Source organism: Lissotriton vulgaris, chromosome 4_1 (assembly GCF_964263255.1).
Source record: "Lissotriton vulgaris chromosome 4_1, aLisVul1.2, whole genome shotgun sequence".
Classification (NCBI taxonomy): Eukaryota; Metazoa; Chordata; class Amphibia; order Caudata; family Salamandridae; genus Lissotriton; species Lissotriton vulgaris.
In genome coordinates, this window is record NC_141691.1 from 1,584,734,827 (window position 1) to 1,584,755,077 (window position 20,251).

The 20,251-nt window shown below is 44.0% G+C and overlaps 1 protein-coding gene across 1 annotated transcript in view; it reads left to right on the forward strand.

Annotated features, from left to right (window-relative positions):
- The window catches only part of ADHFE1 (alcohol dehydrogenase iron containing 1), a 359,867-nt gene that overhangs the window by 24,120 nt on the left and 315,496 nt on the right, over window positions 1-20,251 (forward strand). Inside the window, exon 2 of the mRNA XM_086965816.1 lies at window positions 8,790-8,827. Coding sequence (XP_086821942.1) covers window positions 8,790-8,827 — 38 coding nt within the window. The remainder of the gene's footprint in view (window positions 1-8,789; window positions 8,828-20,251) is intronic.

Below are 20,251 nucleotides of genomic sequence, written 5' to 3' on the forward strand. Positions count from 1 at the left end.
AAACTATGCACGCTGCACTTTAAATTTGATTTTCCCACACCAGGGGTATGGAAACAGGATTTACCGCCTTCTGGGTGCAACAGCATCTCAATACAATGCACTAGTCATTTTATTTTGTTTTGTACTCTGTATTCAGGGGCGAGAGGCCGAGATATTGCATGAGTTAAATTTAAGACATCACAATGAAGGGTTAATGTTTTTGCAGTCTTTAGGATTACCAGAAATCTGTTAAGCGTTATTACATTTTATAAAATCAGCCTTTTATCTTAGGAAAATATACGAATCCCAATAAAAAATAATGTAATTGATGATTTTTAAGTATTATATATGCACCCTTCCAAACCCTCTTCTATGTTAAAATATATTGGGCCAGGCCCATCAAGGAAAGTTTTTGTTTTTAACTCTTGGTTGATTAATTATTTTTAAAACTGTATTTTGAGTTAAATTAACTCTTACTGCTGTATGGATATTAGTGTTGAAATCTTAATGTATTGTATGTTTTGTTTTGCTTATGCTGTGCTTTTATGGCTCCGGCCGAATAAAAACTTGTTTGACTGACTTACTTTAATGATAGCATGTGCATCAGGGCAGGACTGGCTGGAGCTGGCACCAGGCATTTCCCCGATGGGCCGCCAGTGTGGGGCCGGTTTTAGGCCCCTGGTGGCCGTTTTTGTTACCGGCTCGGCAATATCGGCCCCCTGTAACAAAATCGTCTGAAACCGGCCCCAGCAAACAGCTCAGCTGCACCCCCCTCACCCCAGGGGGGGCAGGCCGAGCAGATTGCCAGGGCCGGTTTCGGTTCCCAGTCAGGCCCTGTGTGCTGTACATCTAGTGCACGTATTTACGATATATTAGACAGTCAATAGTTGGGAGATAGCTCATTCATCTGGGCACAGCAAAAGCACCACTGCCCCTCCGCTGGAGCTGACCTCAGGTATTGCCTGCCACCTAGAATAAGCCTTTCCACAGACACTAGAGCCTTATTTTACATGGTGATATAAAGTATGGTAACTAGCTTTTTGGAGGATAAAGATTCTAGAATCTCATTCAGCACATACAACTGCGGAGAGGCTTCCGGGAATGTAGGATGTGTCACTTAACAAGTGGTGCAAAGTCTGTCCTTTAAGATATGTTGAGTGGGGTACAGCCAGGATGACTCCAGAGCGAGGAATCTCCCATCTGGGTATAGATCCCGAGCTTCAATATTTGCATGCTTTCTAGCTACTGACATACTCTACCTTCAACTGTGAGGGCAGAGCTTTGTGTAACTGGTATGTTTTCAGATTATATTCAGATCAGACATATTCCCCTAATCGGGCCATCCCATCGTGATCACAAACAAGAGGGGAGACTGGGGACACTTCTGTCCAGTACTTCTGCTGATTGGAAACAAGAAGGAGGTCTCACCATTGACTCACACCCATGTCACTGGCTGACAATATAATAATTTAATGCACTGAAGGAATCGTCTTCTGAGACCTGTGCTCTCCCGCGGCATGAACATGCACTGCCATTCCAATCAATCAATCAATCAGTACTTGAAGAGCGTGCTACTTAACCATGAGGGTCTCAAGGCGCTGAGGGGGGGTGGGGGCTGCTACTGCTCGAAGAACCAGGTCCTGAGGAATCTTCTGAAGGCGAGTAGGCCTTGGGTCTGCCGTATGTGGGTGGGGAGGGGAGGGTGTTCCAGGTCTTGGCGGCGAGGTAGGAGAAGGATCTGCCGCCAGAGGTTGTTGGTTGGATGCGGGGGACAGCGGCAAGGGCGAGGCTGGTGGAGCGAAGCTGGCGGTTGGGGGTGTACAAGCTGAGTCTGCTGGTAAGGTAGGCTGGCCCGGCGTTGTGGAGTGCTTTGTGTGCATGGGTGAGGAGCTTGAAGGTGATCCTCTTGTCGACGGGGAGCCAGTGTAGGTCTCTCAGGTGGGGGGTGGTGGCTGCAGCGGGGGCCGTTGACAATCAGTCGGGCAGAGGCGTTTTTGGATGCGTTGTAGTCGTCGTAGGTGTTTGGCTGGGATTCCTGCGTAGAGTGCGTTACCGTAGTCCAGTATGCTGCTGACGAGGGCCTGTGTCACCGTTCTTCTTGTTTCGGCTGGGATCCACTTGTAGATCCTGCGGAGCATGCGGAGGGTGTTGTAGCATGCGGAGGAGACGGCGCTGTCCTGCTTAGCCATGGAGAGGGAGGAATCGAGGATGAATCCTAGGTGCGTGCATGGTTCGTGGGTGTTGGGGCTGTTCCCAGTGTGGTCGGCCACCAGGAGTCGGCAGAGGGGGTGGGTCCGAGGATGAGGACCTCCGTCTTGTCCGTTTTCAGCTTCAGACGGTTGCTCCTCATCCAGTCGGTGACGGCCTTCATTCCCTTGTGGAGGTTGGTTTTGGCGGTGTGTGGATCCTTTGTGAGGGAGAGGATGAGCTGGGTGTTGTCGGCATAGGAGATGATGTTGAGGTCGTGATGGCGGGCCACTTGTGCGAAGGGGGCCATGTAGATGTTGAACAGCTTTGGGCTGAGGGATGAGCCCTGGGGGACGCCGCAGATGATGTTGGTGGCTTCGAATCGGAAGGGTGGGAGGCAGACGCTCTGGGTTCTGCCAAAGAGGAAGGACGTGGTCCAGTCAAGGGCCTTCACTTGGATTCCGGCTTCTAGGAGGCGTGTCTTTAGAGTGTGATGGCAGACCTTGTCGAAGGCGGCCAACAGGTCCAGGAGGATGAGGGCTGATGTTTCGCCATTGTCTAGTTGGCGCCTGATGTCGTCTGTGGCGGCGATGAGGGCTGTCTTGGTTCTGTGGTTTCGTCTGAATCCGGACTGGGACATGTCCAAGATGTTGTTGTCTTCCAGGTGGCGGGCCAATTCCTTGTTGACGATTTTCTCGATGACCTTTGCCGGGAACGGGAGCAGGGAGATGGGCCGGAAGTTCTTGTGGTCCTTAGGGTCCGCCTTGGGCTTCTTGAGGAGGGCGGCTATTTCGGCGTGCTTCCATTTTTTCGGGAATGTCGCTGTTTCGAAGGAGATGTTGATGACCTTCCGTAGTTGGGGTGCGATGGCTGCTTCTGCTTTGTTGAATATGTGGTGTGGGCACGGGTCTGACGGAGATCCTGAGTGGATGGAGTTCATTACCTTGCGTGTCTCGTCGTCGTTGACATTGGACCAGGGGGTCAGGCGGATGGCGCTGGTGTTCACAGGGGAGGTGGAGTCTTGCGTAGTCGGGCGGTTGTGGTGTTGAAGCGGTCGTGGATGTCGGTGATCTTGCGGTGGAGGACGATGGCTAGAGAGTCGCACAGCTCTTGTGAGGGTGGGATGTTGTTGGTGTTGGCGCTGAGGTTGAAGAGTTCCTTTACGATGCTGAAGAGCTCTTTTCTGTCGTGTGCGTGGTTGTCCAAGCAGTCTTTGAAGGAGGATCTCTTGGCTAATCTAATGAGGTGGTGATGACTGCGGGTTGCATCCTTGTGGGCTGCTTGGTTGTCCGGTGTGCGTTCGTGGAGCCATATTTTCTCCAGTTTTCTGCATGCGTGTTTGTAGGTCTGGAGCTCGTCGGTGAACCAGGTGGCTCTCTTGCTGGCGTGGCTGTTGGAGGGTTTCTTGAGCAGGGCTAGGGTGTTGGCACAGTCGTCGATCCACTGTCTAAGGTTGCGGGCTGCGGCGTCTGTGTTGGTGGGGTCGGTGGGTGGGTTCTGGGCGAGGGTGGTGATCAGCCGGTCTTCGGTGACTTTGCTCCAGCAGCGGCGAGGCAGCTGTTGGGTGCGGTAGTTCGTGGTTGGTTTCTTGAAGGTGAAATGAATGCAGCGGTGGTTGGTCCAGTGGAGTCCGGTGGTTCCAGTGAGTCAACCGCTTTTGTAGCATTCAACCAAACCGCTACAAAATTAGCTTGTGGGTAAGTAAGCACAAGAGTGCAAATATTGTTTGATCACTCTGCTCTTTGTGCCATCCCTCTCGTTCCATTAATCCCTAGTTTCATGAGACTATGTTCTACGCTTTCTGATGGAAGCATAACACACTGCCTTCTTACTGAATACGGCTCCTGTGACCCTGAATGACACTGGTTTGTTGTGCTTTCCTTCACGGATCTCTGGGTATACAACCACATTTTGGTTAGTATTTTGCTATTCGGACAATTGTCTGGGTAGCTAAAGTGCCATAAATATGAGCTGGGAAGTAGGTAGTTAGCCTGCCCTCTGAACTAGGTTGTGCTGTTTTTTTGCTTTCACAGTGAACCACAAAAGTCACAGAATCAACCTGGTCTTACCCTACGGTATCTTGGCACAAAAGTAGTCAAACTTAACTTAGAGGTAACGTGTAAAGATTTTGCAGCTCATAAAAAAATTACAAAGTAAAAACGCAACTTAAGTTTTATCCCAACCCAATTTAGAAAACTAGAGTCATTTTTAGTAAATAAAACGGTACCCGAATGACAAAAATCCATGATTGAAGTAAATATAGCACCTAAAAGCACAATGTACCAACTAAGGGTATCTGGTCATGCTGGACTGGGATAACAAGGCTTTATGGAGCTTTGCGTTGAGTGGCATCACTCCTGATGAAGTTTTCAGCTGTGCAGCGAGGCATGGCAGCGCTTTGCATCACTTTGCATCGGTTTCGATGGAGCTTGCAGCTGTGCAGGGCTTCACATCACTTTGCTCTGGTTTTGATGGAACCTTTAACGTAGTCATAAAGAAGTTCTCTCTGATGCCAGCCAGGGTCTATAACCTGGAATGGCATCTCTTGAGGATCAAGGACTTACTCCAGCACGGTTTAGGCAGGCCAGCTGCAGGCCAGCTGCAGGCCCAGTGCCCCTGTAGCTCAGCTAACTGACCCTTGAACTTACTTTGGTAGCCTGGGATGAAGGGAACCGATCCAATCTTCCTTCTCACAGAGCAGGGTAGGTTAAGCACCAAGGAAGTAGTCTTGGCCAGGCCTCAAGTAGCAGGTACGTTCTCTGGGGAACAAGGCAGACCACAAGCCGCACCATAGTCCAGAAGAGGAGGTTCAGGAGGGCCAATAATTCCAATTGGCGCCACCCTTTGAATTGGGGTGAGATCCAGGCTACCCCATATGTGGTTCTTGAAAGTTACTTCCTTCCCCTGCTAAGGCTCCAAGTAGTCTGGAGTGACAAAAGACTGATGTCAAGTTCCTTTGTGCGTGTGTGCTGGATGCAACGCTTTAAAAATGCAAGTGGGGTAGGTAACCGTTCGGATCCTGTCAACACATAGACCCCCTTGACTCACTGTCTGGGAGGAATACACAATAGTCCACTGCTCAGTATTCACAGTCATGTGACCCAGGATACTGGCAGCAAGCACTAAATGTTAAGGCCAGTAAAATGTCAACTTTCTAAAAGCAGCATTTTCAGAATTGTGACTTAAAATCCGACTTTATAATAAGAGTATTTTAATTTACAATTCATTGGAGTCCAAGCATAACATTTCTACCTGCTCCCAATCAAAGGTTAGCACTTAATACATGTAGTAATGTAACCCAGTGTTATCCTCTGGAGAGTTAGGCTTACAGTAGTGAGAAAAGAATTTAGAAGTTTTTCACTACCAGAACATGTCAAACTTAAAACTGCATATTCTATTTTTTAAAATTCAATGCAGCCTGCCCTATGGGCTTTTATGTATTAAAAAGTAAGTTTCAGACCTGGCAATAGTTTCATTTGCCAGGTTGAAATGGGGATTTATAACTGCACCTCAGGCAAGTTTATAGTGCTACGTTAGTGGGTGGCACAATAAATGCTGCAGGCCTACTAGTAGCGGAAATTTACAGTCCCTAGGTACCATGAAGTACTATGTACTAGGGATATATAAAAAAATTGAATGTGCCAATCAGGCGTAGGACACTTTTACTATGTTTTAGGAAAGGAGCTCAATTACTTTAGCGCTAGTTAGCAGTGGTAATCTGCACAGAGTCCTAAAGCCAACAAAAACGAATTTCAGAAAGCAGGAGAGGTTGAGGGCCCAGCCCAATAGTGTTTTTGCCTATGCTTTAAGAGGCCCCCCTTGTAGTAAACAGTAAACTCATTCCTTCCGCAGGACTATCATCCCGTCATATTTCAGTCTTGTATTCTTCCATTCTCGTCCTTGTAGACTTAAGAGGTACGGATACCCAGGCTGTCAAGCCATTGGTGGGTCTTCAGCTCTTTGTGGTCTCATGAATATTTGGGTTTTTCAGCTTCTGAACCGGGGTTCTATGAACCCTGGTGTTTGCGTTTGGGGTGTCTGGTGCTCTACTATATTACACGATGGGTTCTGCCCATGGTGTTTTTTGGTGTTTTGTTGGCTGTGTGCATTGGTGTACAGTGCTTGTGCCTTATTTCTGCTTTTCTATCTGGGTTGTTCTTCAACCTGGTAATCCTTTGGCCTCTGACCCCCCTCCCCCCCCCCCCCATTTATGTTTGTATATTGTCATTGTTTTGCTGGTTTTGTTCCGTTTCTCCAGCTCTAGTAGTCCAGTGGTGGCATTTACATGGGTAATCTTATATGGCTGGCTTCTATTGCACAAAATCTTTATCCTCCCATTCCGCCCATCCGGCAGTGCATCCCTCAGTAGTAGGATTCCTACTGGATTTGTAATGGGCAGCCTGGTTTTCAGGGCTTTTTCTTTTAGTCATTTTAAATAGGGGTATCCTCATGGCATTGTTACCACCTGGATTTTCTATTGTGAGTCTCTGTCTGCTGTTCCAGTCTCTTTTCTGGGTACAGTTGCCACTGTTTTTGCTGGTCTTCAGAGCTATGCAAAAAGAAGAGATGATGGACAGAGTGCTGAACAAATTAAGCATTCGCCCCCGTCACAGATTTGGGTTAAATCCATTATGTTGTTTTTTTTTAAGGGGGGGGGGGGCAGTTCGGGCTAGACGGTTTCCTTGGGGAGCAAAGTCCAGACTGATTTGCATATGACTGGATCCAAACTGGAATGGCGTGGCAAGCAAAAAAACAATGTACTAACCAGATCTCTGACTGTAGGTGAATATTTGATTTGTTCAGCATTCCACCCATCTGTTCTTTTTGCATTTATCACCCTTAGTTAGAAAGGTATGCCCAATCAAGGGCCCCTTGCTCGCTGTGCCACCGGATTTAAGCTAGCTTGGCTGATTAGGGTGTTACCCCAAACCCGATCCCAGGATGCGTGTTTCCAGTCCAGGGAGGACCTGTCCTAGCAGTTTGTGCCTGACTGTTTCCATGGGAAGCAGGGTCAAGACTGGTTTAGATATGGCTGGGTCCAAACCGGAATGGCATTGCAAGCATAAAGAAACAACGTATTTAACCCAGATCTTTGACTGTAGGTGAATATTTGATTAGATCAGCATTCCATCCATCAGCTGTTCTTTTTGCATTTGTTGCCCTAAGTGGGAAGGTTATGCCCAGACGTGGGTCCTGTCTTCGCTATGCCACAAAATGTAAGCAAACCTGGCCGATGAGGGGTGATACCCCGAAACCGGTCCCAGTGTGATTGTTTCCGGTCCAGGGATGGCGTGACCTGGCAGTTCAGGCTGGCCTGTTTTCATGGGGAGCAGGGTCAAAACTGATTTACATATGGCTGGGTCCAAACTGGAATGGCATGGCATGACCAGCAAAAAAAAAAGATGGATTCAACACAGATTTGTGACTGGGGTGAATGGTGATTTGTTCAGCATTTAGTTTATCATCTGTTCTTTTTAACCTTCAGAGAAAAGCACCAGTCAGGCCTGTAAAAAACAGCTGAGGTGGCAACCTTTTTTTATGGGTCATTCTCCAATGTCGGTGTTGGTCCCTGCTCTTTGGCTTTTGGGGAATGGGGTTTGATGTTGTGTTAGAGGCTGCCTTTGCCTATACAGTTGGTGTGTGTGGAGTGGAACTGTTTTGGTAGATTTTTATGAATAAGGACAGTGGAAGCCAATGAAGCGTAATGTCCTGATTACTTACTGGTAATCTTCATTACTCCAACTTTAGCTTACTTCGGCAGTCATGCACTCTCCATCTGAAGAAACTCAATTATTTTTTCTTTGCAACAATAGCTTTTTTCATAATTTTGTCAGTACTTGAGTTGTAACCTGACCTTTAGATGGCCACCTAATTGCTTTTTTTGCTTTTCGCACAGTAGATTTCTTTTTCTGTCAATACGACAACCACCATTATCACTACCATCATTACAGCTACCACTATAACCATTAAATAACAATTATCATTGTCACCTTGGTTACCAACAGTTACCACCAGTATCATTACTAACATTTACACTATCACCACCATCATTAACACCACAATTACCTCTACCACCAAGACCACCTCCACCATTACAGCCATCCCCTTTCCTGCTGCCACCACTACCAGAATTACTACCGCCATACTTAACACCACCATGATTATCAACACCACCTTCACTACTAACATTACCAGCAACACTGCCACTACCATTGCTATCACCATCTGACAACCATAGTGCCACCACCTCCTATCACCACCACCGAAGATAGAGCTGGCTTTAATGATGAGCTAGCACATACAACTACAAACAGGACTGGAATTAGATATGTTGGCGTTGCCAATGCTTGTTTCTACCTTATTGTTTCATATCATTCCCTTCTGTACATTGAAAACCAGAGCTTCAGAAGAATCGCAAGTACCGTTTAAGACCACTAGATGGCAGGCCATAACTCTAGTAAACCTTTATCATTAATTAAACACTGTATAGGAAGCGATGGGAAGAAGAGACCGTACTTGACACCATAGATTTATTTGATAACGTGGTAATTGCTGTTTAAAATATATATATTTCCGTTTCTTTAGTAGCAGTAACCAATCTTGCGCATTCTTGTTTCAAACAGGTGTCGGTGTCCCGCTCATTCCCACGTTTACTCTCAAGGTAAGAATGCACCCAAACGAACACGTTCACGGTTTGATGAAGAAATGTTTGTGTCGTTCCTATGACACTCTAGACGTAGCGAGTGGAGTTATAACTATAGAAAAGAAAATATAAAACATGAGTGATGACTGGAAAAAAGAATGCAAGTTGTGCAAATGGGTGGTGTGTGTAAAAAGGCATGCATACTGTCTTGAGGTTGTCCATATTATACCACTTGTGATAAGTCAGTCAACCGAAAAATATGTTCTAATGAGGATATTTAATAAACTGAGTTTGTGCCATTGTGATGGAATCAACTCACAGCTGCGATCGACAAACTGTCTTTCCTTTAAAATGCACTAATAGGTGTGGAGCTCGACGCGACCTTTTAATTTTACTAAACACATATTAACCTGTGGCGGTCGCCACTAGGTAGTTATGTTAGGATCGCTGCGTTTTTTTATGTTGATAATAACTTTGGCCCTCTTTGACGAATCTCCTCAAAAGGGTGCTACTTTTTGACTAGTTTGTGCTTTGAAAGTTTCAGGGTGGTCCTTGAAGCAAGGGCCAAGGAAACCAGCATTGGCATAGCTAATAGGTCTGGCCTTTGGGACCTTATGGACCTTAGTGGAGAAGCGTGGCTCACTGGTTAGAGCGGCAGACTCTGAAGCAGAGATCAGGGCCGGGACCAGGGTTCAAGTCCCGACCCAAGGTCTTGGTCTCAATGTCCGCGACTCGATAATTCTCGCTTCGGCGCCTACTCTAATCATGGGTCCCACTCTGCAACTCTGGGCAATAGCTTGCTTAATCTCCACAACGGCCCCCACAACACTGGGATGCCTGGCTTCACCTTGGGGGTGCCCAGGAGGAGAATCTCACAGGGAGAGCCAGGAAGGGTTCCACAGCGTTATACAGTGCCGGGACGCCCCGTTGCTGGGGCAGCTGTGCGCTTTATAAGTATACATTTATAAGTGTTTAGAGATGCAGCACATTATCCTGTTAATAATCTGGCCACACAATTTTACTCCCCAGTAGTTTTTAAGCTTGGAATGCTGTTCTGCATTTTGTTTTAAAATTGCAAATAACGGATGCTATAACATTGTGTTGTAAACTATAGATCAAGGTAAAAATTAAAGTTTGAGCTGCCAGGTATCCCCACTTTTAAATAACACTTTAAAACATGCCACAGCTATTTATTTTCCACTCTGTTGTAGTACAGCCTAGGGCTGGTGGTACAGTGTTACCACAGAATTCGTTCTGTAGCCTCCTGCCTCCGTAAAAGTAGAAGCTCTGCATTACTGTCAGTACTAAGAAGCCCTGAAAACAAGCACTTCTCCACTCTCCAGGCTTCACAAACAAGATATATATATATATATATATATATATATATATATATATAAAATGTTTGCAGTTATATATAGCGCAAACTTGACCCGAATTGGGTATCGGAGCGCTTTACATAGCACCAGTTACGTTACATGAGGACACACAAATTTGATGACAATTGTTTATATCACAATGCTTTATATCACACTGCTTTATATCACACAATTTAAAATGTACCATTGTCATTGGAAAGCTTTGAAAAAGTTTCAGTGAAAGTGATCAGCATACTTTGGTGAGCTTTTTAGGTCTCGCTGGGTTAGCATCCGAAGGATGCGTCCAGCTAGAGACGTATAGCTGCCCGTCTAGGGGGAATTAGGGACAGGCGGGTGTTACGAGCGTTTCGTGTGGATTTGGGTGCGCGCACGTCCAGCACAGCGCCGTGCACACTGTCTTAAACACGGGCACCCGCAGGGAGGGAAAGCACACGGGGGTGGGGGGCGCGGCCACCGGCAATGTTCTCCGACGTGACTGCCGCCCGCTTGTGTGACCCGCTCTGACCACGAGCCGTGTTTGCACTGTGTCCCTGGGCCGCTTCTATCCGCTTCACCCCCCTCTTGCCGGACTGCGCCGCCTCCCCGCTGGCTGAGAGCTTGAACTGCGCCCGCCCGTACAAGTGTACCGGCCGACCCTGTGCGTTGTGCCTCTGAGATCCGCAGCCCCTGTGAGCTGTGCGCCGCGGATCCCAAGAGCCTTCCCCTGCCTGGAAAAGCACACGCCAAGTGAACGTCCCGTCGGACGGATTCTGCCTGGGTCTCGCCCGCTTCCTTCGCCGGGGGCGCCTTGCCCGTAACCCCTCAGCTAGAGACGCCTTCACGGGCCGGACAGAGCCCCACCGGGAGGAGAGCCGCCAGATTGCCCCAGGAGCCCCGCCTACGCCCGGACAACAGACAGCACCCCTGACTGCCCGCAGAGCCCCTTGGAGGCCCCGCTCCAGCGCCGCATCTCTTCAACGCTGCCACGAGCCGGACCTACCTCAGGCGCCCTGCTGAGCCCTGCCGGTCCACAGCTGTTCCCCGCATTGTCCGCGGCATCCCGGACCCAGGTACTGTTTAGTGTGTGCTCGAGGGCGCCGTCACGGACTAGAAGGTCCGCCCCTCATGAGATCTGTTTGCTGACTGTTAACCCCTTGCAGGGCCTAGTAACCTGCCTCTTCCCAGTAAATGCGAAGCGCACAGAACAGCGAATTAGAAGCAATCACCCTAAGGAAAGTATTGTGTAATCAGGAATTCTGTTCCCCAGTGCAATCTTGTGTTCATTCATGTGATTTCATGTGTTAATCTCATAGAAATGGGCTAACCTTGTTAGAATGAGTTGCTTAGCTTTCATATTGGTTTGACAGTTTTGATCTCCTTTCTCCACCAGTTTTCATATTTTATTGAGTCTTTTTCTACAGCAGCATTTTAGAGTTTTTGCTTAAACTCTTTAAAAGACCTCATTGTTCTAGCTGAATAAGATGCTGGTACCTTGCTTTCCGCATTCTGTTTCAAGTTGTACAGGTGTAATCAGTCATGATTTGTAGAAGAATTTTTTTCACTCGTGCATATTCGTCAGTGTAGCATGCCCCACCTCGCCCCTGGTCTTTCTTTGATTTGGACTACTTATTTATATGAGATTTAGAGGTCCTTGAGTCCACCTCTCTGCCTAACCATGCAAATTTGTTTTAGTTAATGCAATTTACACACCACATAATTACACTGCATTCAATGCAACATACACTCCAAATACCACTCAGTGCCACATAATTACACGCCACATAATTACACTGCTCTCAATGCAACATACACTCCAAATACTACTCAATGCCACATAATTACACTGAACTCAATGCAACATACACTCCAAATACCACTCAGTGGCATATAATTACAAGCCACATAATTACACTGTACTCAATGTAACACACACTCCACACAATACCACTCAGTGCCACATAATTATATGCTACATAATTACACTGCGCTCAATGCAACATACACTCCAAATACCACTCAGTGCCACATAATTACACGCTACATAATTACACTGCACGTAATGCAACATACACTCCAAATATCACTCAGTGCCACATAATTACACACCACATAATTACACTGCACTCAATGCAACAATACACTCCAAATACCACTCAGTGCCACACAGTTACACGCCACATAATTACACTGCACTCAATGCAACATACACTCCAAATACAACTCAGTGCCACATAATTACACGCTACATAATTACACTGCACGCAATGCAACATACACTCCAAATATCACTCAGTGCCACATAATTACACACCACATAATTACACTGCACTCAATGCAACAATACACTCCAAATACCACTCAGTGCCACACAGTTACACGCCACATAATTACACTGCACTCAATGCAACATACACTCCAAATACAACTCAGTGCCACATAATTACACGCCACATAATTACACTGCACTCAATGCTACATACACTCCAAATACCACTCAGTACCACATAATTACACGCCACATAATTACACTGCACTCAATGCAACATACACTCCAAATACAACTCAGTGCCACATAATTACACGCCACAATACCACTGCACTCAATGCAACATACACTCCAAATACCACTCAGTGCTACATAATTACACGCCCCATAATTACACTCTACTGAATGCAACACACACACTCCACACAATACCACTCAGTGCCACATAATTATATCTGTCTATCGCCCTCACTCTATCTATCGCCCTCACTCTATCTATCGCCCTCACTCTATCTATCTATCTATCTATCTATCTATCTATCTATCTATCACCCTCACTCTATTTATCTATCGCCCCCACTCTATCGCCCTTTCTCTATCTATCGCCCTCACTCTATATATCACATCACCACAACATCACTCAGCACCACCACAGCATCACTCAGGGGCACCACAACATCACTCAGGGGCACCACAACATCACTCAGGGGCACCACAACATCACTCAGGTGTACCACAACATCACTCAGGTGTACCACAACATCACTCAGGTGTACCACAACATCACTCAGGTGTACCACAACATCACTCGGGTGTACCACAACATCACTCGGGTGTACCACAACATCACTCAGGGGCACCACAACATCACTCAGGGGCACCACAACATCACTCAGCGCCACCACAACATCACTCAGCGCCACCACAGCATCAATCTGTGCAACCATTCAACAACAACTAGTTCAAATATGTTCTCTCAATGTTTCAAGCTTTATTATAAATGTCACAAAAAAGATGTTAATATTTCACATCTATTCTTGGATTTTCGTCACAATAAAATACACTGAACATAATCTTGACAAAAGTTATTTACAAAACTTTAAGCTATTGCCATTATAAATTACAATAACTTTTATTTAAGTATTATTAAAAAATAAATAAAAGCCATTTATTTGCAATATCAATCCATGTAAGTCACGTAAATAAAACACATATTGCATTACAAATGCTATAGGTGTCACATTTGCGAAAGCTATACCTATTAGCATTGTAAATGACAAAGCTAATAATGTCGCTATTTTCAAAACCAACACATAAATACAAAATTTGTCATTTACAATACCAATAGCTCAAACTTTCCTAATGCAAGACCTATTGCATTGCAAATGCTTGTTAATCTCTTTGCCATGTTGTCAATAAACCTTCAGGGAGTTTCATAAAGGTCCTTTTATACGTTCTCTTGCAAACATATATTAGCACATACTTAGGTTGATGATGCAAAACTTCTTCCCAAGATGTGCCTGACATCTGAAATAGAGTTTGGAAACAGTTAATGGGGGATTATGTTAATAAATTGTACCCCATCTTTAGATATGTTCACTGGCATCAATCCAATATGTTCGATTGAACCCTCTATAACCCAGGGTTCAAAATCTCACCATTACGTGAGCTTGATTATTCCTTTGTGCCCATACTTTCTCTAATATCAGCCAAATAGGCATTAAAGATAGTTTGCTGGTCTAGAACAATTATACACATCTCATTTCAATCTGCCAAATCCTAGGCAAACCTGGCCAAGTAATGGTAGAGGGAGATTTGAATGTGTTCAATAGCTGACTTTGTCAAATCAGATTTCTGTCTTTCTAAAGTCCATAAAGTGAGTAACATTATAGTTGCTTATTTTGCAACATGTATTGCAAGAGAATAAGGCACAGTACGTAGTGTGAGTCATATAAATATCCACCTATGGGTATATGTCTCTGTATTTCTGTCACTAACATCCCAGAAGCTTCAATTATATTAAATGCTAACCAGTGGTTTAAAAATTAAAGTCTTACCATACTTGCATATGGTTTGTTTATTAGTCAGATTGTATTTATTAATTTTGAAGCTGGTAAACAGTAGTTATACTTCATAGTTAACATAAGATGATATCATAGATAAGTACTTATCTTTGAATCACTGTAAGATAGTTCTGCATGTCAGATGAAAAGTTGATTTTTTTTATTACCAAATAGACATCTAACAAATCTTGACAATTTCTTTAGGAAAATAAATTATCTCTTTCTTATGAGGACTTTCACACAGATATTTAAGAAGCCAAAACTATTAAGAGTCTCATTAAAATATGATAATGACTGCCTGGATTTCGTTAAAGGTTTATGAGGGCTGGCATTCAGCAGATGATGTCCAATTCATGGGTCTTAAGCCATTATGTTTCAAAGCTTCTCCCCATGGACATAGCATTTGTAATACCCTTTTATACATAATACTTTTATATTAATTGTAATACTGTGGCAATAAGAAAGTTTAAATATAATTTGCAACTCACCTTACTAGCAATGAGCCATTTATTCACAGATGTATTGAAGTAAATTCTGCTCAGCCTTCACAGACTAAGCCAGTCAACTTGTTTTTTAACAAAATGAATATTATACCATTAGAATAGCATATACTAGAAAGAACATAATGCTTCATGCTTGGGATTTGTTCTGAGAAACCAAGTCTATGGAAAGCTTTATCAAAACATGAGTATTTGTATGCTGCAAATATGGCAAATGCTGTTCACAAGCAGTCCCTCAATAGTGTGTAATTTGGTTCAACAAGAATGAAAATGCTGGGCATGTGAAAACTGTGATTTGGTAATAACCAATTCCCATTTATCCTGTGTAATTCAAAGTAGTAATCAAATAAGACCTGGCTTAAAAAAATGGATTTCTGTTGGGAGACTTTTTCTGTCAAATATTGAGTTTGAGTGTTGCATGTATATGTTGCACCATGGTCTCAAATTATGGTGGTCCTGTGTTATACCTGCCTGTGTGCCCCCATCAACCTTTGTGTACATCATGGAGTTGAAAAACAACTGAAATGTGGTTTTTGTATCAATATTAGTAACATTTTAAGGTTCTTTACAACAATCTGAGTATAGACTGTGAACATCTTGTGTTAGATTTAAGAAATCCATTTTTGAAATCAATTAATAAATGTTATAAAAGTTGCACTATAGTCACACAAGATGGTCTGACAGATGTAGCCTTTCAACATAAAGTGTGGTACCAGTCTGGTAAAATATACATTGTATGCTTTGTAATAAGGATAGCAAAGCAAGATACGTAAACTATGATCCTCTATATAGATTATGGATAGAAAGAAAGGCTAATCCTTTTATCCTGGCATGATCTGAAACAAATAATTTGAGAACCCTTGGAAAATAAAATGGTTATTACTGTGATATAGTCCCTTTTAGCGTCCGCTGTGTTCATATTTAATTTAAATTCAGTGCATTTTAGAAGGCTAGCTGCTCTTGGCAACATGTCGATCAATGACAGAAATACTTTAATATGCTTGAAGACACTGATGGGACTTGTTAACGTAAGTCAATGTTTCTATAAAATATGCTGAATGCTCTTTACTAATGAGTAAAGAAATTAGTAAATGTACCCAATAACCTCTCAAATGATCTCTTTTAACAGAGACTAAAGGTGTATAGGAAGAATGCAGAAGTAAAGAGTAGCATAGGAAAATAACTATGGGCCAGGACTAATAAATACCGGTTGCAAAACAATATTTTACAATTTGCAACTAGTATTTTTGCAACCAATATGGAATATGACAAACAAACCTATGTACTAAATGTCAGTTCATACAATTTCACTTCAAAGTGGTCTATAACACAATCTATCTCATGAATATTAATGATGCCATCGTCAGGGAGTGCATCAACAGTTGTGGTTTGAAACCTGTTAAGTTATAAAAAACTCAAAAGCAACTCACCACATCAGATTTGAAACACTTAAAATTGCACCACTATTTCTGGCGTATAACTACTTGGAAGAGTTTGGGAATATTGCCTTACTTGTACACCCATGAGACCAAATGACATTACAGAAACTGCTGCTTTAAGAGCGCCTGTTAGTACCTAGTTGATGAATCTTTTGCATGGACTGTGCAGAAATGAATAAAAATACACGATGTCCGGGAGTTTGACGGGATGTATGTGGGAGCAACACGCCAACATTCCACCATGAGACCAAATGACATTACGGAAACTGCTGCTTTAAGAGCGCCTGTTAGTACCTAGTTGATGAATCTTTTGCATGGGCTGTGCAGAAATGAATAAAAATATACGATGTCCGGGGGGTTTTACGGGATGTATGTGGGAGTAACACACCAACATTCCACCAAGTTATACAGCTGAAGGGAGATTAGATCAAGGTCTGAAGATTCCAAAAACACTTTGCGGGTCTTGCAGGTATAAATAAAAATGTACGATTTCCAGGAGTTCGATGACGGGGGAAGGGTTGTATGCAGGAGTAAGACGCTAATATTCCACTAAGTTATACAGCTGCATACAGCTGCGGGGAGATTAGATGAAGGACTTAAGATATTCCAAACACACTTGGTGGGTGCTTGCAGGGATAAGTAAAAATGCACGATGTCCTGGAGTTCGATGGTGGGGGGGAAGGTTTATAGGCAGTAGTAAGATGCTCATTCAACCAAGTTCAACAGCTATGGGAAGATTAGATAAAGGTATGAAGATCTGGCCAAAACATTTTGTTGCTGCTTTGCTGGTCAGTTAACCAAGGGTGTTTTTGCACCATACAGAGACAGCTAGCGTAAGAGTGCATGTGAGTGCCTTGCTGATGAATGTCCTATTTACAAAGAACAGACAGAGACTGCTGCTTTGAGAGCTCCTGTTGGTGCCTCAGAAACATAGCTTATTTTATGCGGCTTACCTCCGCTGTTAGGGAGGCTTCCGCTTCCTCTCCTACGGACTCTGAAGTGGCTGTTAAATGTGTAGGGCTCCCTGGAATTCAAGTTATGTAAATGGCGACTGTGAAGGCGCGCCATAGGGTTTAAATAAATTTTTTTAAAAATGCAACCAGGCGCCACGTTGAGCCGTACGAACACAAAAGTGAACAAGAACGGGTCTGAGGAGGTGATAAAAGAGGGAGCTGCGGTTATGAAAGTTAAGGCAGTGGTGATGGAGTGATAAAAGAAGGAGCAGCGACTGCCCCATGAAAGGGTATGAAACCTAAGGCATGTGGTGATGAAGGGATAAAAGAATGAGTGGCGGCTTTCCCATGCGAGTGATAAAAGGAGGAGTCATTACTGCCCGTAAGAGTACACTGGGAGGTTTGTGCCATGGAAAATCACTCTGACCGGATAAGACTTACTGAGAGAGAGGAGAGGCGTCGCCAGTGTCGGTCAGGGGGTGTCCCGCCCTAAGGAAGGCAGGCACCAAACCGCATAATCCTCAGCGCTCCTCCAGAGCGGGAAGGCTTGGTCAGAGTGCGACTCAAGAAAGTACTGGTGATGGGTTAAAAAAATGTAACTGCCAGCACCAGTAGAACCCAGGGCGCAACCGCTTGGAAGATAGGCGCCGCTTTGTATCAATCTATGACGCTACATCATGGCACAGCATTGCTGTTAGTCCGTGCTTGTAGAAGACCTGAGAAGTAGGGACAGCGGTGTCTTGGGGGACTAAAAGTCCAGGTACTCTAGGGCGCAGTCCGGCGGGAAGCCGTAGAGAGTTAAAGTAGCGCACTGCAGGCAGTGAGAAGAGGTCTCGGGTAGAGCAGGAGGGAGAAAGTGAAAGCAGCGCGCTACAAACAGCGCGCACGGCATTGTCGACGAGGTGAGCCTGCGAATGGCGCGCGTGTGCACTTGGGAGAGCAGTTTGCTCATTTTCAATCACTGCACTCGTGGCGTGCCGCTGCTTGCTCCCGCAAGGTGGATGCCTCCACAAGCACAAGTGTGTGCTTGAAAATGAGCAGAGCAACAGCTAAAGGCCCTCCTATGCAGCGCATGCTCGCTGCGTAGGCGAGACCTAAAAAGAGTGTCTCCCTGCATTTTTCATAGACTACTTTAAGACAGGCTACAGCAAAAACATCTGATCGGAAATCACCAATTTGGCACGAAGGTAGATGTTGATCTACAGATTGCGCTTTACATGATTTGGTGTAATTCAGTTCCATAGTTTTTGAGAAATTAAGGGTAAAAAATAAATGTATATTTTGGCAGTAGGGCTCGCAAGAGTCTTGCAAGAGTGCAAAATCAAAAATGGAGCCCTGTGATTAGTTGATGAACCCCTTTTTCCCACAAGACTTCATGCTCGCATGGAAGTGAGAGGCTCCAGAGAGTTCCATGAGCGCTTGAATTGGCTGGCTGTTAGAGTTTTAGAAATGAAATTGACGCCATTACTGTTTACTTTTAATTAATTTCCACAACAGCGCCAATATTTCAAACACACTTTGAGGGGGCAGCAGAGAGGCATCCTGTCCCCCTAGATTTTGAGAGAAGACCTTTAAGGTATAAGTACAGTATTAAAAATTGTTTTAAACCATCTCGTTGGATTGCAAATAATAAAAAGGAGTAGATAATACACTCTACTATGAGGAATGGATATTGTGGAACTTAATATTGAGAGAAGGTGTGTTTATTGTTTTTGAAAAAAAATTGTATCTCGCAAGACTCTAGCAGGATCGCGAAAAGTATACGAACTATAGGAAGGAGCTTTAGTGGAGATGGTGTTAAGTTGCTTCTGAGCCGTTTATCAGTGGATGTCATCTCATCTCAAATTGAATCCTTCCAAAATGGAAATACTAGTATGTTGTGACTGGAAAAATTATGACCCACTTGCCTCATGGCCTGACAATCTGGGAAAGGAATTAAGAAACCTCCGAATTACCATGAACTCCAAGCTATCAATGAATGCCAAAGTGGACAAGCTTTGTTACCATAAAAACTCTGCGACACATCTTCTTCCACCTGTGATTTCCAAACAAGGTCCAGGTTACTATCTCTTTTGTTCTGTTTAAAGTCAATTACACCAATAGCCTCTCTCACAGATCACCTTTAACATCTATGGAAAGACTATAACGGATTCAGAACTGCTGCTAGACTACTCTTACATATAAAGCCACAAGCCCACATCTCCCCTGCATTGAAGGCCCTACATTGGTTACCGGTTGCCTGAAGATCCACATTCAAGCTGCTTTGTATCACCCACAAAGCGATACATGGAACAGGAGTGCTCTTCATCAGGAATAAAATTACCAAATACATTCAACAAGGGAACCTCCACTCTAGATTGGCACCATTCAAGAAAAAAAAATAGGTGGCACATCCTTCTCTGTTCAAGCAGCCAAACTATGGAACTCTTAACCCCCAAGCATAGGAGACACAGATAACTACCTTATATTCAGAAGATACACATAACCACCATGCTCAAACCTACATATACAGCATATCCCTGTGTATACAAGCCTTTTGTTGACTATGTATGTGTACTTACATATGTGTATTGCTTTGTATAAACGTTTATAATCGTTTTGTCTAAATATATAGGTATTTGTTGGTTCTGCTGAACAAATGTACATATTATTATATGTTTAACATATATATAGGTAACTGCATAAATAAGTACATCTTTATTTTAACTATATATCTACACATGCTTCACTTTTGAATTCTTTTTTTTAATATAAAAACAAATAAATTAACTTAAAGTAAAGCAACACCTGAAAGTCTGAGTTTATTAAATACAACTTAAATCTACATATATTACCTTGCTTATTCATATATACCTTCCATGTACTT